The 22,408-nt window shown below is 41.3% G+C and overlaps 1 protein-coding gene across 1 annotated transcript in view; it reads left to right on the top strand.

The window, feature by feature from the left end:
* FER1L6 (fer-1 like family member 6) overlaps window positions 1-22,408 on the top strand; it is a 75,502-nt gene that overhangs the window by 11,906 nt on the left and 41,188 nt on the right. Inside the window, exons 2-11 of the mRNA XM_056485546.1 lie at window positions 6,784-6,866; window positions 7,567-7,693; window positions 8,306-8,360; window positions 8,453-8,584; window positions 9,314-9,376; window positions 13,973-14,051; window positions 15,516-15,672; window positions 16,734-16,920; window positions 18,498-18,690; window positions 19,581-19,930. Coding sequence (XP_056341521.1) covers window positions 6,784-6,866; window positions 7,567-7,693; window positions 8,306-8,360; window positions 8,453-8,584; window positions 9,314-9,376; window positions 13,973-14,051; window positions 15,516-15,672; window positions 16,734-16,920; window positions 18,498-18,690; window positions 19,581-19,930 — 1,426 coding nt within the window. The remainder of the gene's footprint in view (window positions 1-6,783; window positions 6,867-7,566; window positions 7,694-8,305; window positions 8,361-8,452; window positions 8,585-9,313; window positions 9,377-13,972; window positions 14,052-15,515; window positions 15,673-16,733; window positions 16,921-18,497; window positions 18,691-19,580; window positions 19,931-22,408) is intronic.

The raw sequence follows: 22,408 nt of genomic DNA, 5'->3' as shown, positions 1-22,408 counted from the left end.
GTCACAGGTTAATGGTTAGACTTGATGGTCTTAGGGGTCTTTTCCAATCTAATTGGTTCTAAAAGCTTGGAAAGCCCATTCACAATGTAAAAGGTAAAGACTGAAAAAACCCAGCAGGATGGAGCCCTCAACAGTGGTACCTCAGGCCCACAGGTATGTCTAATACTCTCTGGAAATTATTCCAAGTTTTAAATTAAATTCAGCTAATTATATTTGAAGACTTTTTCTTGAAAGAAAAGAAAATCAACAAGTCCTTTAAGGTTTGTTTTAGCTGCTTCTGGGGTGTGATTATTATTTCTGGTAAGATCTAGTCTATAATGCCTTGTGCTGTCTTTAATAATTTCTAACTGCACAAAGTAATGGAAAGTCCTTCACAGCTCAGCAGGTGAGGGGTCAAGACCCCTGTAGAGAGTAAAGAGCTCTAAGAGGTGCAGGAACAAAAGAAAGGACCTCTCTGCATGTAACAACTGCATTCTTTATTTTGTAGGCCTGTGTTACTATTTAGTAGATCTGTCACCCAGCTCTTGTGTATTGACATAGGAAAAGCTGTTGAATATGACCACTGATTTGCATCTGTTCAGGATGTGGCTTCCTTACTGACATGATTCATGATGCATGAGGATGCTAAATGTCAATAAAAAGTCGCTGGTTTTCTGCAGAAGGGACAGGGTTTGGAGAACCAAGGCAGTGTGTGCCAGGGTAAATGGTCAGGGTTTGCAGAGCTACATTTGCTGTGGTGCTGCTGTTCCTGAAGCCTTCTCAGAATTTAGTTTGAGATCATTTGTGGCAGAAAGTTCAAATTATAGGTTGCTCAGAGTGCATATCAGTATATCTTGTATTTCTTCTTCTGCCTCTAGAGAAATCATTTTTTAAATTAAAATGCTGAAAAACATAGAAGCAACTGTGCCAAACCACTTTCTGCCTCCCAAGAAGGGCTAAAGGCAGATAGTTGGAAATACAGTTTGTGAAACAAGTATGAGCAAGGCCCTCAGTAGTTTCATACCCTTAGAAAGTTTATGAGCTGGATGGGTATCAGACCCTCTGTCCACAAACTCCATGAATGTGTCTGAAGTCTCTTTGAATTCTCCAGCTCAACCACCTTCTTTGCAATGTGTGATGTATGTGTCTCACTGAAGAGTACCTCCTTTGTTCACACCCTTATTTGTTTTAAACTTTTTGCCTGATAATGTCATTGAACACTGTGGTTTTGTGGCCCAGAGAGTGAAACTCCTTTTCTACCCATCTTTGCATGTCAGTCATTATTTTATAGCTCAATTCCAAAGGACACTTCAGTGTGGTTAAACAATACAGTACACCCAGGTGCCTCTCAAAGACATGGTGATCACATTAGATGTGATAACTGGGAATGAATTCACCTTCCTGCTCAAGTGTGCTCCAACAATGGATTAGTTTTTTCTCTATCAGGCTTTATGCTGAATTAGGCACAATTTTGGCAAAAGCCTGTGCTGTGTGCTTTGATCATTCAAACAGAGACATAATAATGAACCTATATCTGTTTCAAATCCATGCCAGGTGACCCAGCCATGCACAGATTTGGTATTTGTGATCAGAGAATGACCAGAGTAGGAGAAACATCCTATGAGGTCAGATCCCATGTCCATCTGGCACTGTGCTCTTCTCCAGCAAAAGGATGTGCTCCAGTGGCAAAAGGATGGGATATTCAGGGAGAGCACATGAGCCTGGGCACTTTCTGTGGTCCATTCCCCTTAGCATCAGAACATTTTTATCATGAGTGTTAATGGATACATCCCCATCCAGTCCTTTTAGTATTTTCAGTCTTGCTTCATCAAGTGTATCCTCATTCTACTGTTGTGTTATGCTAAGAAGCAGCTCTGCTTTCACCCTATTTGCCAGTTTAAATTTACAAAATTCCATCCCATTCCCACTCAGTCATCTCCTCTGCAGATGAAGAGTTACAGCTGTTTCATTCTGTCATAAACTGATTTTTCCCACCTTTTTTCTATGTCTTCTCTGACCCTGTTGACTTATTTGAGATATGGAGACCAAAGCTGCACACAGAATGTGAGATGTTAAACTGGTTTATTCTGTGATCCTGTGTAATGACCTTGTGGAGGTTCACCAGTGCTTTAGAGACAAACTGGCACTTGCTCCTTTCTTCCTGACACCCACCCTGACAACACCCAGCACAGTGTGGATGTTTTTAACTGAGGCTGCACACTGAGCTGCTGATTCAGAGACCACCAGGGATGACTCCAGGATCATTTTCTCGTGTTTAATTGTCAGTTCAGCACTTCTCAGGCATGCTTCATTATTTTTACCCCACTGCACCATCTGAAAAACACAAGCTATCATCTCTTTCTCAGGCTGAGATTCTGCCAGGACCCTCTTTTGATCACACTTCACAGTGTTTTCTCTGCATTGCTGAGTTTTAAGTTCTTTTTGAGATGGGAAGACAAAGCAGCAAGCTGTAGCCAAAATGCAGTAATTTAGTGGCATAAAATGTTCCCTGACATATTTTTATTTAATTTCTTATGCTTTCTAATGGCTGGTTTCAGGTTTTGACTGTTGCAGTGCAGAAGTTTTACACAGAATTATCTGCAAAGAAAGCAAAATTTCTCCTGAACAGCTATTTTAGAGCCTGTTCTTGAATGCACAGAGCCAGTGTGTAGCTAATCCTGACTACTGTGTTGTCAATTTGCAATTTTTTTTTCTTATCGATGAGATATTAATGAGGTGTTAATAGTTGAGACAAGACATGTAAAGTCACAGTTTCACATAGATATGAAATCCCCCAAGATTCAGGGCTGATACCTGTGGGTGTGCCACAGCTGTTTCATAAATTGCAGCTTGTCATACAGGATTCTGTATTCACCTTCTTGAAGAGCTGAAGCTTTCCTGTTGCAAATCCTTGGACCTGTCAAAACAGCAGAACCAGGGGGAAATCAGGAGAAATATAAACAAGTTAAGGCAGCTCATAAAAGCTCCAAGCTTTGAGAGAACCACAGCAGAAATAATGGATTTGGGGATAAAGGGAAGTTCTTTGCTGAAGCAGGATGAAGGATCTGACAGTATACTGAAAAAAGCAACTCTGCGCTGGGAAACAGAGTAAATTAAATGAATAAATTGGCAAAGTCTTCCCTTAACTTCTATAATCCTGAGAAAAGAAGGCATGAAATGAGTACATCAGTAACCACTCATTAAGATTTTTTTTTGCTTTCCATATGCCCAAGATCACAGAATTTATTTTATTCAGCCCTCCTTGATAATTAAATGTAGTGCAATAAATTTCTTCTCTGGAACTTCATTTATTATCACAAATGACATGCTGTCTTAATAAAAAATGGTTCTGAATTAATCAGCTGTGCTTATGTGACTATTTTAGATTTATTAGACTTTTCATTTTGAAGCCGCATTTTTGTATTGTAATTATATTCTATTCATTGGAAAAAGGGATTTAAGTTATAATTCCTTGACTAGTACAAATTGTGGAAGTGATAAAATGAGCCAAGAGTCATTCCTACATTTCAGATTTTTTTTTTCATTTGGAAAGAAAAGAAGAAACATTTTTATAACTTAGAGAAATAGGTTCCTTTTGCTTGTGTTTATTTCATGGAAATTAGAACTATTCGTGTAGATAATTATTCACCTAGTGCAGTACTGTTTGGTCTACTGAAATACTCTTTTGAAGATGAACTTATATTGAAAGAAGTGGAATTTTAAGGAGCAGGAAGAAAATACTAAATTTAAACAATGTGGAGGAGCTCTGAGGTTCAGTATCAGTAAGGTCACTTGAACTCTCATGCTGACAGCTCTGAAGTGGATTTCTTTTGACAACTTTCCTTTAAATTAGACTGAAATTTGCAATTATTTGATATCTAAGAGAATATTCTGTGAAAGAAGTGTTCACAAAGCCTCTGTGATGGTGGGAGCATGAAAACAATTTTTTGAAAGCTGGACGCAGCCATGGATGAACCTTGACAAGAGGAGAATGAAATTTGTGACTCTTTTTTTCAAGGTATGAAAATTAATTCAGAGACCCAGTGGACCTGTGGCACTGATAACAGGAAATGAACACTTGTGTTTGCAGAAATGCAAATTCAACATGGTTTGAGTATAGTCAAATGCTGTGCTATGGTTGATGTCCCACTCTTATTTACTGTTTATATCAGGGAAGCCTCAATGAATCACAGTCCTAAACTAAGGTACTAAGCATTGTACTGTACATATGCAGAGAAGAAAACCTTCTAAATTCAGATTTTTTTACAATGCCTATGTCAAAGAAGCTGGGACATTCAGTCCTCTTTGAACTAAGAAATGTTCTTGATTAGCTGAGATGGCTGATTTTTAATTGCTTCTAATCAAAGCACTTAAAACAGGAAACCTCTTGGTAGCCTGTAAGAATTCTTTCATCTCCCTTCCCTTTGGGCATGAAATTGCTTTATTCTATCTCAAATTAACTTGTAGGATTTAGGAAAGAGCAAAACCTCTATTTGTGCATCATGTAACATATAGGGGCTGAATCTTCACTGAAGTTTGTGGGTAATACCTCAACATGAACAACCTCCAACCTCCCCACAGGTCCATGAGAGGTGAATGAGTTTTTCTGCACCCAAGTCTCTCCTGATTTCCCATGTTTGTGCCTCACTGATAGCCAGGAGGTCCTGTGGGGACCACGGGAGACATTTCCTCATGATGTCTTTGGGGTTCACCTAGAGGTGGCACACAGTTTTGTGCCTGGCTCAGGCATACAGATGGGTATGGATAACTTTGGGGTCATTATCAAATCTGGTATAACTGCATAAGAAGGTCCAAACTTCCCCTTGTTTAAATTTACACCATCTAGGGGAAGAAGGGATGGAATAATTTTCAAGCTTTCAGCAGTTGATTGAATTTATGTCGAAACTCCAGCGAAAAACATTTTGTGGAAATTTGAAGAAAGTTTAAATTTTTCTCATTCCTTCCATGATAACAAACTGTCTACCACAGAAAGCATGTACACAGAACACTTTCAAGAAGCCTAATTGGTTATATTAAGCAGTGTGGATGTTCCCCATGTGCACAGTATTAGGGTGTGCACACTGACACTGGCTGACAAGCAGTTTACATATCAAGGTGATGGAGCCTGCTGTGAAGGATTAATTCATTCAGTTCCCTGAAGACTAAATTTGCTTACTTTAGACCCTTACAGAGAAGACTCTCTCTGCAAATCCCATGTACAGAGAATGCCACCTGCCCTCTTGCTGAACAACACACTCTTCTTCCTCCCAGCTGAGCCTTGCAAGTGACCTGTGCTTGCTGCCTCTCCAGCTGTCAGGGACAAAACTCTGCATTATCTTGGTTATCTTGGCTAAGGTGACCTCTGGGGCCAGGAGGGCCTGATGCTGCTTTGTGCCCAAACCTCTGACATACTAAAACCTGAGACTGAAATCTGGTTTACTTCAAAGAAGGATTTTTCTCTTGACACTATGCAGTTATTCAAAGCTTGGCTAGTTCTCTTCCTATTACCCTGTGGCAACTTCTGCAGTTCTGTCTTTAAGCAGTTTCAAGTGTTATGTAAACATAAGAATCATGAAAGACAGCCCAGTTAATGCATCAGACTTTATTAATGGCCTTTTCCTCCAGTCACCCTCTGACTCTTGCTTTGCTTCAGGCATGTTTTTGTCTGGGTGCTACATTTCCATCATACTGATCAGATTTTATCATTCTTTGGCACAAAAAAGTTGTGCATTTTCTGCTATTGTACCCTACATTGCTGTCATTCCTCTTGGGCTGGCCAGTAAACTTATTTGCTTGCTGTGAATACAGCCTTTAAAAATTTCCAACTTCCCTTTCCAGTTTGCAGTATCTTTTCCTCCACAGCTAGAGTTTGCAGATGATTTCAGATGTTTGAGCACTGGTTGCTATCAGATTTACTCAGCTTGTAGCTGCTTGCTTGTTTTGGCTAGTTGGACTGTGTGCTTCTCCAGGTTAATTTTTATACTTACAATAATTTAGGCAAACAAATCCTCCAATGACAGGGGGAAGAAAAATTTGCTAATTTGCTGAATGTTTGTCACTGAGTGCTTGTGGCCAACAAAGAACCTGAAAAATGCTGCTATTGTGTTAAATCCTTTGTGTTTGGCTCTCACCACTTGGTTTGTTTGTCAGTAGAGTTAATAACACAAAGTTCTGAAGCAGCATAGATTGTTTCTCCCTCTGAAACGTGGCATGTGTATTTTCTTGGAAGAACTGATGCTAGGCAGAAGCATGTCTCTAACATTGAGGAGCCAGCCTTATTCAGGCTTGCTCATTGCTTTGCTGATGAAAGGGAGTGAGAATTATATGGTCTATGTGCCACTGATACCATGGGCATCATGGGTGGGTGTTGTGACCAAGGTATTTACACAAATTACTTCATCTCAATTCCGTGGAAAGCTTTTGCTCTGGATCCTCTAATCTGCCTTTTATCTCTGGTCTTGTCACAGCTAAGGAATGAGATACATGTGTGGGAAGTCAGTAGATTGGAAACTTATATTTGGTTTCTTTTCTTTGTTTCTTGATGTCTTGATTTGAACAGAAGTTTTGGCTCATGTCATGTTATGTTTGCCTGTACATGACCAAATTTTAAAAAGAAACTAAATTGGATGAAGCAAAAAAGTCAGAGCTTTCTCTTGTTTGCTGTCAATAAAAGGAAATTCAGAATATAATGATCTTGGCTAGGAAATTGAAACTCCCTCTTAACAACTCCTTGAGTTAAATTAGAGTGCAGTACAGAAAAAGATTTGAGGATACTGCAATGATCAATTTTCTTTACTTTTTCAGAAAGGGGCTGTTTGGTGGCATGAAGCTGAAGAAGAAGAAAAAAGGCGAGAAAGGGCTGACTATTGCAAACAAAGATGCATTGGGTAAGGCCTCATAAATCAATGTTGCAACAGGGATGAGCAGGTGGTGGGGAATTATATTAGATCTGATTTCATGTGAACTCATTTGAATTGTGTCTCAAGGCTTAGCATTGATAAGTTAGGCAGTAAACTCCTTATCACTCCCAAATAAATAGAGAGCTAATTATTTTTGCATTGACTGTTTCATGAAGTTCACATTCAGATCCTGTGAGGTCATGCTGCTCTATAGGGTAAACTAAAAATGTCAGCCTGCCTCTTACCATAGAGAGATGGCACATTTTTGAGGGTTTTTTCTTCCTACTTTACAGGCAGACAATTTACTACTAGTGTGTAATTCCTCTGGAAGTTCTGCTTCTTTTAGAAACCATGAACACAAAACCTGCACAGGCTGTGGTGGCTGGGTGGGCTGGCTCAATAAAGCTGGCAGCTTTACTCAGTAGTGTGCATGTGCCTGTTGTGAGTGCACATGGGGTGAGGAGACTGGCTCCAGCCACACAGATGTGGCAAATGATATTGCACAGGAGGGGAGCTGCTGCTGCAATCAATGCTGCTCCATACAGACCACGAGAATATCTCTAACTGGGACCCCAAATAAATAAAATATTCAGTTCATGATGATAAATTCACTGCTCTGCCCCAAGTGAGCTTTTTGCTACTAGAAATCAGATGTGAGTTTTACTTCCTTGTCTCTTTTCTTTAGCAGGTGATCATGATGAAAGTGCAAATTTTCTCCATGACACTCTTGGAAGACAGGAAGAGGTGGCAGAAGACCTAATGAACAGTGATGCTCTGTCCAGTGCTTTTGGATCCTTAAGCCCAGATAGGAAAAGGTGCTGTTTCCTGTGTCTTCCCTAATACCCCCCTAAACACCTTTTCCACCCTTCCTGGGAAGGGCTTTACCCTTGAACAAAACATCTGATGGAAAATCCATTTGCTGACATCCCTTCTTTCCCACTCTCCCACGTGTCAGAGTAGAATGCACTTGTCAGTTCAGTGATACCCCCAGGTGCTATCCAGTGCAGGGAGAGATTGAAATGCATCCTGAGTGTGCCTCAACTGTGCTAAGAAACTCTGCTAAACAGAACAAACCAAAGGGAACAGAAACCTCTCTAGAAAAGAGCTTTTGTAGTTGTGTTTTTCATACAGGACAGGAATGCAGCCTAGGGGGGAATGGAGTAAGGTTTGATGGGATCAACAAGTGAAATCATTGCTGTGCATGATAGGTAGCTGCACTGGTTTGTGTGGATGCAAAACATTTCCCTATCAAAAATATATGAGATAGACAGAGATGGTCTCTGCTAATGAAATCAAGCCTAACAGTTCACAACAAGGCTGTCTGCCATAAATAATACTTTTTTACTGCTGAAAAGTCTTTCCAGTGTGTCTCCAAGTACCGGCTCTTGCCTAGAGATGTCTAATGACTTCTTATGTCATTTAAGCAGGGCAAAGCTGGTGACCAGAATTCATGAAGAGGAGATGAAATCCCAGAGCTACCAGGTGAGCAGGGGATGACAGCCCTCATGTGCCTGTGAGTTCCCAGGCAGGCTGGAGCTGAGCCCAGGAGTGTCCCTGGTGTCCCTGTCCCACAGATTGCCATCACCATCATCGAGGCCAGGCAGCTGGTGGGCGAGAACATCGATCCCGTGGTGATCATCGAGATAGGTGATGAGAAGAAGCAAACTACAGTAAAGGAAGGCACAAATGCCCCTTTCTACAATGAAGTAGGTGCTTTCTCCTAAAGAAGACACTTTCTTCAATGGTTCTGGGTGGACTCTGCCATTTGGTAGCTCATAAGGGGATGAATTAGGTTTGTAGCACTTCCACATCTGAGCAGGGAGGTCTCTCCAGGAGACAAAGCACCAGAAATATCTCCCTTGAGTTTAGATCTGTTTGCTCTTTCTCTTCTCCAGGTCTATCCAACCTGTTCCTCGCCCTCTCCAGCACATTCTGCCATACCCTCACTGCTGCTGCAGTTTTTAAAATCATCCATTTAGGGGTTTTATCTACACTGCAACCTCCACCCCCCCACCCCCATCCCCCTCCACTGCCTTTTCTACTATTTCATGGTTTCAGCCTTTCTCTGACATACATTTGCTCCAGTTGGTGACAAATGACACCAAAACAGCCCCCAAACACACCAGATCCTTTGGGTTTCCTTGTGCCTCCTGTCTCTTTTGACAATACCTTCTGGTGCAGACTGAGGTCCATGGGCATTTGTGGAGTAAGTCTTGTGCAGCCATGCAAGGAATGGAGTAAAAAACAAGTCTGGGTCATGGCAGAAACATGTCAGGGGCAAAGAAGGAGTTTTGCTTTGTCACCACTGCCCACCCAGCACCCTCAGTGTCTCACCAGGGCTCTGTGCAGTAACACAAAATGCTGAACCATGCATCTGACAGAGCTGGCTGCCTGCCCAGGGATGATTCTCATCTGCTGTTCCCCTCTTCCCACAGTACTTCGTGTTTGATTTCGTTGGACCGCAGGTGTTGCTGTTTGACAAAATAATCAACATCTCTGTAAGTACCTAGGAAAGCTTAGCACAGTAAGTAAAGGTCATTGTTGTCTGTGTCACTTCAACTCTAAATGATTCTTAATGTAGCTAAAAATAATAATTTTAGGTACCAAGAGTGCTGGAAAGTCAGCATGAAGTATAGGAAGGAGGATAGAGGAGAGAATAAGGAGGAGAGTCAGCTGGCAGAAATTTGAAGAAACATACCCAAAAGGAAGATTTAATCTGCATTTTCAGGAACACTTATTGCTGGTGTGGCAAACTGCAAAGTAGAATGAGAAAATTCAGCTTAGCTCTCTCTTCTTCTCACTGTCTTCATCCATCTAATTTTCAAGTGGCTATTTGATTCAAACATCTGGTTTTTATCAGTTCCTGTTTCTAACTAAATTACCAGAGCTAATGCAGACACTTTTCCTCAGCAGGGCTGTCTGGGAGTGTCACTGGTTGGTTGTTATTAGCATGGGAGTGGGCTCCAAAAGTTTGGTGCTGCTTCCACTCCCCACTACAGCTAAAGTCCCAGCAAAACTATCAGGGAACCTTTTTACCCTAGAAATACCTGAAACAAAGTTGGAGACTGGTATGGGTTGGTCTCTTCTCCCAAATAACAAGTCACAGGACAAGATGAAATGGCCTTAAGTTGCACCAGGAGAGATTTAGATTGGATATTAGGAGAAATTTCTTGTCAGAAAGGGTAGACAGGCATTGGAATAAACTGCCCAGAGGAGTGGTAGAATCACCATCCCCAGAAGGATTTAAAAGGCATGTAGGTGTAGCAGCTGGGGATATGGTTTAGAGGAGGACTTGTCAGTGCTGGGTTCATGGTTGGGCTCCATCTTAAAGATCTTTTCCAACCTAAATGATTTTATGATTCTGTGACATCTCAGAACTGTCCTGATGGAAGACACACATGCTCTTGGACTTGGAGCATTAGATAATGATGTGCAGCTTTGAAAGCCAAGTCTATGGAGCCATGTTAATTATCTTGTCCAAAACTCATCACCACATGTAGCAAAGCTGCTAAGGAATTAAGGTTCTGAGTCTGGACAGTGCTGTATTTGTATTATATATCAGAAGCTGTGCACTTCATGAACTCTTTTTTTGTTCTGCTTAAAGTCCATCCATTTTATTAGATATTTCTCTGACAAATGAACAGAGTGCTACTGCTCCCAGGAAAAGTTCTTTTTTTCTGAAGTGCTTTGTTGATTTCAAAAATGTACACCAGGGAAAGGTCTTTGCTGGTTGAGCTTGACAGAAACAAGGAGTGCTTAGGAGCCATAGGACACATCACTGTCTACTTCCTTTTCTGAGCTGCTTGTAGAGTGACTTTTGCCAGCTACAGAATAAAATGTGTTCATTTGTACATGGACAACTGGACAACTAAGTTTTCAATGCTGGGAGTAAACTGACAAAAGAATCCTGAAGTTCCATTAAAATCCACTGTATCCCACTCAAACCTCAGATAGATGAAGTTCATAACTACATAAGGTCTGATCTCATGTGTGAGGACAGAATTTACACAGGCTGACCATGGCACGGGAGTATCACCACCTCACTGCAGTGACATATCACAGTGTGTGTCCCCATAGGTGCTTCAGGCACGGCTCATGTATCAGCACAGTGCCGAGGCACCAGCTCCTGTGTGCTGCTGATGCTGTTGGGGGCCTATAATTATTTTTCTCTGAGATATGGCCAGTCTTTCCAATCTCACATTCTTTTGATAAAGATTCCATATATTCAGTGGTGGAGGGGAAACTGCCAGGTTTCTGAGTGCACTGGGGGTGTGGGAAAACGTGTCACCATTACCTGCTGCATATCTGCACAGTTTCATCAGGCTCAGCAAACTTACTTTATTTGTAACTGATGAAGGTGCAACACTAAGTAATTAAAGGTTTTCTATGTAAAATGACTTTAGGAAAAAGCTCAGTAACAACAATGAACAACCTTGGGCAGTGCTCATGCATGCTACTGAAAACAGAGATTCATTACCTTGCAAAATAGTTTTGCAGAATGTAATCTATCAGGGGAATAGAAACAAAGAGAGGAAATATGGTGCTGGGAGAGAAGGAAGCCCTGAGGGATGGAAAGTTTCACAGCACTTGCTTAGCATGAATCTTACTTAAGAAGAAACAAAGATTGACAGCCTCCATTATTAGCAATAATTAATGCACTGAATTTGCTTAATCTGTAGAAATGAACTTATCTGCATATGGAAGCTCAAGGAAAACAAAGTAGATTGTTGCCCTTGTCCATCAGTTTAGCAGTTAGTCTATCTGTATTCAAATCCTGCATTTGAGAGAAAAATGAGACTTTCAATTCCCCAGCACCTGCTAATTTCTAGATTTATGTCTTCATCATTATCTTCCTGTACATTTCAGCAAACTTGTAATACCATGGTAAAACTGAGGTGATCATTCTGTGTTAAACCTTTATCTCCCTTACTGAAATATTCCTCAGGGTAACACTCTGCATGTTTGTGCTTATTCAGAAAATCCTTCAGTCATCTACAGTCAAGTATGAAAAGGCACAAATCTTTAATTAGATATGATGTGACATGATGCTCCCCCACAGAGAAGACAAGAAGTGTTTGTTATAAACTTCATGCTCACTTGCTTTGTTGCATTAGAAGAAAACACGCTTAGAAAACAAAGGATGAGGAAAGATGTAGAGTGTTTGATAGAAGCAGTGAGTTATTTCCTCAGCTTTAAAGGCAATGTGTACTGCAGGGAGTGGAAACCTGCATCATTTCACTGGAACAGAGCATTTACATTTCAAGAACAGAGAAGTGAGTTTTACACGTGTAAAACATTTCATGTTTCTGGACAGGCTGTCATGGAGAGGAAATGAGCAAAGAGCAATGAGACAGCATCACTTTGGACTCACCACATACTCTCATCTTGGTTTTGAGTCTTAAAGAAGCTTGTGGGGTTTTTTCCTACAGAAAGGCTATAGCCTTCTTCCCCCTTTAGTCTATCCTGGTTGGATCTGCTGATTTGGGCACTCCCATGTACTTCCTCCAAAGCTGTACTATTGCCTGGCTTCAGGGAGAAACCCAACAGATTTTAAAGCTTCTTCCCAGCCCTGTGGCTCTGATCCAACCTCATATGAGGGAGGGTGCAGTGCTGTGATGGGACCTGACAGCACCAGGGATTGAGGAAGAGCAGTACTTGTGCATGAAGCATTGACTTCACACTAACTCCTCTTCCACATGAAAGTTGTTTAATTTTTCAGCTTAATGGTAAAACTTAAAGTAAAAACTTAAAGTAAAACAGCTCCTTTGTCCACTCTTGATTTTTCAGCCCTAGAAATTGCTTCAATGTTGAAGTGAGGAATTACCAAGGACAGCTGAGTGTGTTCCTGGGTCACAGTGGTACAGTGGCCATAGAACCTTAACAGGGAAGGACATTATATTGCAACTAGACGCCCCATGAATTTTCTGGTGAACCTTGATGAAGGTGTTGGTGGTCTTTACTTAGAAATGTATGTCTCCTGCTCTTGAGAAGTGAAGAAAATAAAGTCACATGACCAATCCAGTACAAAATTGCAGAAGTCTTCCTATTCTCAGAGAAATATCCTTATCTACAATGTGTAGGTCCAAAGAGAGGATGTGATGTACTCCAGACTCCTGAAATGCAGTTGGAGGCTTGATTGTTTACTTCCAATATTTAGATTTAACTTCTGTGGACTTGAAAGAGCTTAGTTTCTCTTTGCAATTTGAGCAAGGTGTCCCAGAAAATTCAGCCTCTTTCAGAGGTTTTTCCACAACCAAGGAATAGGTTTCAACCTTTTAAGCTGTTCTGAAACCAGTGAGAACATGTGAGAACATTTTTTGAGAAATGCAGTTTTAGAACAAATCTTCCCTTAGAAGAAGCCTCTGCCTTGTCTGTAAATTGAACCACATGCAAGCATTTGAAAACAAGACACAGAAATACATAGGTCTGGGAATCATGGCAATTGGAAATTATTAATTAAATTTGAATTAAATTAAATTCATCACTTGGCAGGAAGAATACAGAGACAGACTCACTGGTGCCTGCTTGCCATCTAATTTACATCTATATCACTTCTCTGATTTCATTAATATTGTGGGAGGATAGATGAGAATAGAGTCTCTTGGTCTATATGTACAATCAAATGTTTCCAAGAAACACTTCAATTCTTTCTCCTCCGAGTGTAGTCAGTTTTTATGGCAATTCAGCTATTGCACAGAAAATGATAGGATTTCTGCAGCCTAGTGTGAAGCCAGTTATGTCCCATGTATTTATATTCATTATGATTTACTTTAAACTGCCAGGATAAGTAATATAACTGCACCTGCTCTGAAGGAACATCGATCTAATTCCTGCTCTCTATATCTCAGGGACCTGGAATGAACCTATGTGACTCCACTCAGATGTAATTATATTGTTTTCTAAATTGGCACAGTGTTGGGTAAAGAATATATTTCAAATACTTGCTGTATCTGCTGTGGCTCTGTGCCCCCAATTTTGGGCGGTGCTGGATGTTGCTGCTTATTGCCTATGAGCTAAATGTGATTTTTGGATGCTCTTTCTTAGGCTGACTGGGACGAGACAGTGACATTCTTAAACCAGCTTTTTTCTAACAGGTTATGCACAATAAACTGATTGGGAGTGTGTTGATAGGCTCCTTTAAAGTGGATCTGGGGACTGTGTACATTCAGCCAGGTGAGTGGTTCATTTTCTGCTCTTTTTGTCTATTCAGAGAGATTTGAGGCAGGGAAGGAGAGGAGAGGGAGATGTGCTGCTTTTCCACTTAGATAGTTGTGGTTTACAGCAACTTAAAGCTTTTGGGGGAGTTGTTTCCCTATTTGGATAGCAGAGTCCAGCCAAACTGTTGGAAAGAAGTTCGGCACTGAAAACACCTTGACAATCTGCCCATTGTGGGTGGCACTTTTCAAGAATGGCATTTGTTTAAGTGGTCAGAGTGGGCAGCTGAATGTTCTACAAAACCCAACTGCACTCATTTGTTACAGAGCATCCAAAGCTCTGTCACCTGTGTTGGGGTAGAAGGAGTGGACGGAGGGAGACCAGGATGGAGACTGGCAGGGATGGTGAGGAAAGCACAAGACAAGAGGAGAAGCAGACCATAACAGGAGAGAGATGACCAAGAGGTGACCATGGGTCTACTTGACTTGTCATGCTCAGAGCTGTTCAGTGCTTTCTGAAATTTGAAGATAAAAAAGATCACCTACCTCTCTTTTGGTGTTTTTTTGCAACCATACATGAAACATGTGCCTTTTTCTATACCATAATTACTCAAGGACACAGTCTCTGCTTTGTCTTTGGGAAAGAACATATTTAGGCCACTTTCTGTAGATGTCACATCAAACAGATGTTATAGCAGGAGTGTAGAGTCACTCAGGCCACCCTCTCTGCAGGGTTCCTGTAAGAGTCAGTGGAGAGGAGTGGCCTATCTGAAATGAGAGTCTACACACATGCTCTGGCTGTGTTATCTTGAATTCTGTCCTGCTCACGTTCTAACAGGAAGGTGGTGTCTGAGGGGTGATCTTGAGCTCATATCCCTGGTACACTGTGGTCTCTCCTTCCCACTGCTTTACCCACCCAAGGTGACGTCCAAAGACCTAACATGAGATCTTAGCACCTTTCTTGATGGGGCTGTTGAAACAGGGTTACAGCAAGGGCTGTTGTGGGTGAATTGAAAGATGGAGCTGAACACACTTCTGGCTAATTCTTCCTCTGGTGGCTGTCCACCCTACTTCCCTTTCTCAGCTGTCTGCCAGGGTTACAGTGGCCACAGCACAAACTCAGCAAGAGTTTTGCTGCTAGACTTCTGATATCTTCAGACAATTCTCATCAGAGGTGGCCTTTCCTCATAAGGACTCAGCCTTAGTTCAGCTGCTGAAATCTCACCCAGGCTTACACTGGTCTTTAGTCATTGATCTCTGATGAAAATGAGCTTGTTTCTGACAAGCTCTGGATCAATCCTGTGCTTGCCTTTTTGATCACCAAATATTTTGGACCCTCTAGACATGTCTGATTAACAAGTACATTACAGCACAATACTCCTGACAGCATAAACATTTGATGCACTTTTCTGGGAGTGAAGAGTAAAATACTTGCATGTTTTTATAGCCTCTATTTGAGTGTTTAAGCTTGTCCTTCTTACAGGTCATCAGTTTTGTGACAAGTGGGCACTTCTCACAGACCCTGCAGACATCAGGACAGGAGCCAAGGGGTACCTGAAGTGTGACCTCAGTGTGACGGGGAAAGGTGATGCAATACAAGCTACACAGAAAACAGCTGATACTGAGGAGCAGATTGAAAAGTACTGCAATAATTTGTTTGGTTTTGTTTGTTTCTTTTACTGCTTTCTTCCTTACTACATGTCTAAATAAGTCTCTGCCCTCATGTCATTCTTTTCCTTGTTAACTTGGGGTTAATAGCAGGATAACATTGCACACCTGGCTGTTCTCACGTGCTCAAAGAGAGTTTTTACAATCCTCTCATCTAAATTGGAGGGCTTAGTAGGGTCACTTCTCTGCTGCTGATAGAATTGACCAAGTCCTGTTGGCTAAATTCCAAATTACCCCTTACAGAATGTTAATTGATCTGAAACCAATTAATGATTTCTTAAAGCAATGAAGCAAGAAGAAAAAAATACGAGGAAAGCCTATTCCTTCTCCACTCTCAGATGTGAGTGTATGGATATTTCCATATCCCTAGATAAACTCAAGTCCATTATCATTCTCCTTGTAAAATACAGAAGTTCAAAGTGGTAAATATGCTACCAGCATACTTTAAATTTTACTGAAACAGTATTTCTGGTCAGTACTGACATCCTGGACCAAGTCTGTGACAAGTCACAGAGTTGATGGAGGTCTGGAGAATATGGTCTATGGGGAAAGGTGGTGGTATTGGTTTTTGAGCCTAAGGAGAGCACTGCAAGGAGCATCATGCACAAAGAGGGCAGAGACTGACTCTTTTCAGATGAGTGGCTCTTTTCAGTAGAAGGATGAGAGGCTTTAGAGGTAGGTAAGAGCAATAAAATTTCAGAACAGATATTTTTTTTACCATGGAGATGGTCAAACAAAATAGGGGCCCAAATAGAGTGGGAAATCTCTGTCCCTGACGATATTCAGAATTTTCTGAACAAGGTCCTGAGAACCTTATCTGACTGGACCTCATTCAACATACACAAGTTTGCTGAGTAATGCCATATAATTTTCTTGTGGAAAAATATTTTTTTTTAGTTGAAAAAGGAAATTCATACACCTTTTTGTGTCTGCTCAGGTGCATGCTAACCCAAGGTCACAATGCTGTTGGAAAAAATATCACTTCATTTTCCAGGTTTTCAATTTAAAAAAACAGCTTCCCTTTTCCTTTCAGGAATCTCTTGATCCCCAAAGGCTTTCCATCTGAAAGACCATGGGCCCGATTTTATGTGAGAATTTACAAAGCAGAAGGACTTCCAAAGATGAACTCCAGCATCATGGCCAATGTCACCAAAGCATTCATAGGCGACAGTAAGGACCTTGTGGATCCCTATGTGGTGGTCATGTTTGCAGGTCAAATGGTAATTGGGATCCTCTTGATCACAAAGTAGGCCTTCTTTCCTATTGCTACAGGCAGGTGATTAGTCTGGCTTCCTTCAACTTATGGTTACATAAATTAGGCAAAACATGTATCTTGATAATCAGAAAATGTTCAATTCTTAAATTATGCAGAAGTGAAACCATGGGGACACTTAAGGCCAGCAGATCTAATATCAGCCTCTCAGCAGTAGGTTAGAGGCAGGCAGCAGGAGGGGAAAGAGAATTCTGCAGCACTGTTACTAAAACATTGAGTTACAAGACAGTGATTTACCCAGCTCAGTGTTAGGTAAGTGCTGTGTTCTGGTCTCCCTCGAGTGAAATAAGGAAGCAGGGCTGAAATCAGTGAATGTGGTTCAATCAAGGTTTTAGGGCTGTGTATTGATTTCTGAATTACTCTGCTGAAATTCAGGACCCTCTCAGCTTTCCTGTGGATGGAGTAAGCATTTCAGCAGACTGGCAGTGCTGCCTGGCTTCATTGCTCCTAGGGCAACTTCAGCATCAAACACAGTGTGACAGATTACAGTTCAGAGAGGCTTCTGGCTGTGGAAGAGGCATGTGGAGGAGGTCTAGAGTCTGGTTCCCTTGGGGTACACCATGAAACACTGTGCCAGGGAGCCTGTCTTATTTATTGGTGTAAATAAGACAAGGATCAACATGGAAATTGTTTTACACCAGCAATGCTTTCTGTGTGCAAGGAAGGCTTAGGGACATCTCCAGTTAGTCCTTTTTTGATGTTTCAGGTATGAGAATGAGGTTCTTGGTGCTGATTGTGTGTTTTGTCATGAATCCAAATTGCAAAGTACTACTGTGTGTTAAAACAGGCAAGAGCATGCAGCACCTTCAGGCTCAATAGAGGCCTGAAGAAGACAAGAATGAGTCACTATGTGAGTTTGCACACTGGTGTGTAAAATGTGGTTTTATAGAGAGGGCTGGTGGGTTTTCTGACTCAGTTCTCTCCACTTGATGTGAAAGTGTAAATCCTGACACATCCAGTGACTGCACAGACTGATACAGTCCTGCCATCTCCTTAGGTTTGGAGGAATAGCTCCAGCACCTACCCCTCTTGCAGACAGGCACATGTCCAGAACATGAACCACAATAATCATATGTTATGCTAGATAAATTGCCTCATTTAAGGTAATCCCATTGGTGCACACAGCCTGGCACCTGTAATGAATGTAGTAATTTATGAGAAAAGCTGTGCTGGATCACCACTACCCAGATATTTCAAAAGATGTTTGAAATGTGAAGTTTGTAGCAGAAATGCCAAAGTCTGGCTTTATAGATACATTTTGTGGATAAGGGTCCTGAAGAATTAGATTTTATTCTGGGCTCTGCTGTGTGCATGAGAGAATTCTTTAGCCATATTGTGGTCTTTGATTGGAAATGGAGAACAAAATGGACAAGGTAATGGAAAAGCCAAAGTACTTTCAAGATAGGATATTTGTGCTTTGAAAATGGCCAGAGAGATACTGCTAAGTGCAATTTCTGCTGTACTCATTGCCATTCTCCAGAGTCTGAACCCTCTGGAATTAAATTTGCTGGACTTTCATTTCAGGGCCGGACAACGGTGCAAAAGAACTGTGCAGATCCAGTGTGGCACGAACAGATTATCTTCAAAGAAATGTTCCCTCCACTCTGTCGAAGAGTCAAAATCCAGGTCTGGGATGAAGGCAGCATGAACGACGTGGCCTTAGCCACCCACTTCATTGATTTGAAGAAAATATCAAATGAACAAGATGGTGACAAAGGTAAAGGGGAAAATGTCTATTCCAGGATATATCCTTAAGCTAAAATCTACTTGCATGGGATTTTGGCACACACTAATACTAATTTAGGGATGTCCAGAGTTCAAGTGTTGTTGTGAGACACCTTCTGTTGCTTAATTTCACATTATATTACATTGTGCTCAGCACAGGGAGGCTCTGACATTGTTCTTATTAAAGGGTTGCTGCATAATTTGAAACCATCTTTGTGACTGTGGTAATAGTCTACTCTAATCCATTGGGGATGACAGATGTAAGTTTATAGATCATGTGAGTTTCTGTTGAACAATGAAGCCACAAACTGAAAATCACAAAAAACTAAAGGCAGAGCAGGTTTGTGGTTTTGGTCTACCCAATGGAAACAAAGTTTTTAGGTAAGGCTCAGCTGGTTGCTATCACAGCCCATGGAGGCACCATGGATTAATGTGTTATCCTCTATTTGAGGAGAGGCTCACTATCTGGAGCCTTTTCACTGATGTTTGAGTCTAGATGTATAGCCTTGTTTATTTGTGTGACCTACATGTGGAACATGATCAGTTATCACAGCTCAGTGAAGGCACAGTAACTCCTTAAACCTGCCAATTCAAATGTGTATCTCAGTCCTTAGTCAGAAAATAAAGGAAAAATTTGTATAAATGAAGTGACACAGACTTGAAACAGTTTGACCTAAAGGAGAAGGCTTCCATCCTCTCCTGTCATGTCCCAGTCTTTAGTCTGCAGCAGCAAGCTCTTTTTTCAAGAGATTCAATAGACCTGCTCAGAAATGGGTCCAGGTTTGGTTTCTGGAGTGTTAGAGCCAAGATTTCTTGGAGTAGACAGTGAGGAGAGCACACTAATACCCAACAGAAATGCCACAAAAGGTACTTTATCTCCAGGTTTTTTGCCTACCTTTGGGCCTGCCTGGATCAACCTCTATGGCTCACCCAGGAACCACAGCCTCATTGATGACCACCAGGAGCTTAATGAAGGTTTTGGAGAAGGAGTCTCCTTCAGGGGACGTCTCTTCCTTGAGATTGCCGTGGAGATACTTTCAGGAGGAGCCCGTGAGTCAAAGTTTTCAAGCATTATCAAGAATGTCAAATCATCATCTAAAGATAAAGACTTCAAAGCACTCAAAGGAAAAGACAAAACTGACAAAGCAGGAGAGGACCGAAAGTCAGCTTCTCCTTCAGACAAGATGAACTCCACTGAAGTGGAAGTTGAGCCATTTGATGCACCTTTAGAGGTCAGTATGATATCAGGAGATTGGTTGTAATGTGTCTCTAAACCTGCAAGAGTGGCACTAGTGTGTGTATTTGGGGTCAGGCTATATAATACTGCTTTTTGTGCTCCCTACAATTTCTCAGTGCTTTCACAGTCTCGGGACCTCCCAACAGAAATACAGCACAAATGGAGCATTAATGGGAACCTGTAACTCAAAAAACTCTTGAGTAGGATTTGGTGTTCATAAAACTTAATCTTCTGTCATATTATCCCTTTTGCACTACCTGCATCCACATAGTCCTACTAGAAACTTATTTGACACAGCATCTACTAATGGACAGAGAACCAGTGGGGACAGCTGGGAATTAATAGAGCCTGACTTCATGCATTCATTCAGGAAAATCCAAGTCAATACAGAAGTCAATACAGAATCATTGACATAGAATCTGTGCAAATGCAGAGAGATCGACACAGTCTAGCCTGATTTAGTCGCTTCCTTTAATACTGCATTGAAAATGTGGTGTTAGTGTTAGGCTGATAATCTCTTTAGAAGAAGAGCTGAAAATTATGTTCTCAGTTTCAAAGAGTGTTAAGTGATTTGTTTGCCTAATTCCACCTGTTGTGTGGGATTACATCATGGGAAAATCTGCCTCATAGTGCTTTGAGAAAGTTGGGCAGTTGTGGCAGAGTATGTGGGCTTGGGACCTGAGCCAGTGTTTGAGCAACCCAGTAAATAGGAAAAAAATATTCTCATAACCAATGTTCCTCCCACTTCACTATATCTACAACTAACTGACAGGAGTTTGTGGCAAGGGGGGTTGGCCTCATCTCCTGGGAAGGGAAATGGCCATGAGTTGTGCCAGGGGAGGTTCAGATTGGATATTAGGAAAAATGTATTCACTGAGAGAGTGGTTAAGCTTTGGAACACGTTCCCCAGGGAAGTGGTGGAGTCACTATAGCAGGAAGTGTTCAAATAATGAGTAGATGTGGAGTTTGGTGATATAGTTTAGTAGGCACGTTCAGTCAAATTTGGACTTGATGATCTCAGAAGTCTTTTCCAGCCTTGATGATTCCATGATTCTTGTCATTGATCAAAATTTTGTCTTTTGTAGTGGGAGTTCCCACTCACTTCTTAAGATATTTATGTCCTTTATTAGTTTTGATTCTTGGTCTTTCCACTCATCTCTACAAGTAAATAGGAGAGGAGCAATTGTTCTTTGGTCTGGATGCCCAGCCTTGAGAAGTGAACTTCCCTGGCCTGTGCATTGGTGTTTCTGGCCGAGGGCTGGCTGGAGAGGGTCAAGGAGAGTGTTAGCAGAGAGCTACCCTGGGTAATTGCAAGTTGTGTGAACTTGTGCTCTGCTGTTACTTTATTTACTCATATAATTGCAAATTACCTCTGTCCCTCAGTTCTTCTCTGAAGACTAATAGAGGGGATGTTCAGACATTTGTTTCCATATAAATTTTCTTTTATATGCAAGAAATCCATTATTATGAGTAGCTCAGACACTATGGTCTTGGGCCTGGCTAAATACCCCAGGCAGAGAAACAAACCCTGCTGTAACACCCACCAACAAACATTAATAGTAATAGCGAGGATTTATTTCCAGCTGCTGTTTCTCAGTTTCAAATTGAGAATGTATTAAAAAGAACAGCATGATACAGTGATGCTTGATATTTTTTTGGTTGTGACATTCAGTACTTCGTGCTACAGTAAACAGTAAATGTATTATAGCTCTCTGAAAGGAAAAGCAGGAACTGGAGACATAACCAATAATGCAAAAAATGTCTCATAGAGCCTCTGAGACAGCAGAGGCAAATTATGCATCCCCACAGCACAACTTTATTGACCTCTTCCAACAGCAAGAAGATATTAAAATTTGTTTTCTTTATAATCGGAGATAGATGCATGTGTCATAGTCTCTGAGCCTTGGCTTTATTAGACACCCTTTTCTCTGGGTTTTACACTGGAAAAGTATAAAGAGCTAAAGTTACTCTGGAGCTGCAATCTGTTTGAGCTGTTGACTTTGATATATGATGCTGCTAATCCTTTCACTGAAGACCCTTGATCTTTTGCTGTGTATAGCAGAGGTTTTTCAAAATAGGAGATCATCGGCTGTGTCAAAGAGTGTTTCTGCTTTGCAGAAGTCAGGGAAACAAATATTCATGTAAAGCTGTTGTTTTATTCATTGCCTCACACACATTGCAGAAGAACTAGTGCTGATCTTGCCTAATGGACCTCTTTGCAGGTGTGAAATGAGAAGGATTTGGATGGGAAGATTGTGACAGCTGGGGTGTAAATTTGGGGAGAACTCAAACCATAAAGTATATCTCCTTTGAGCTTAGTCTTGGCTTGGAGTTCATAGCTTGGTTTGTTAATGACCCAAGAGCATCAGAAGTGTTAGCTGGCCCTCCTTGACTGAGAGTCCATGCCAGGCATAAGCAGATCCTGGGTCTCCAATAGGTGTAAACAGAGTCTAGCAGAGCTTTAAATTTTAAC

This window comes from Oenanthe melanoleuca, chromosome 2, assembly GCF_029582105.1.
Source record: "Oenanthe melanoleuca isolate GR-GAL-2019-014 chromosome 2, OMel1.0, whole genome shotgun sequence".
NCBI classification, from domain to species: domain Eukaryota; kingdom Metazoa; phylum Chordata; class Aves; order Passeriformes; family Muscicapidae; genus Oenanthe; species Oenanthe melanoleuca.
This window is presented reverse-complemented; position numbering and strand designations above follow the sequence as displayed.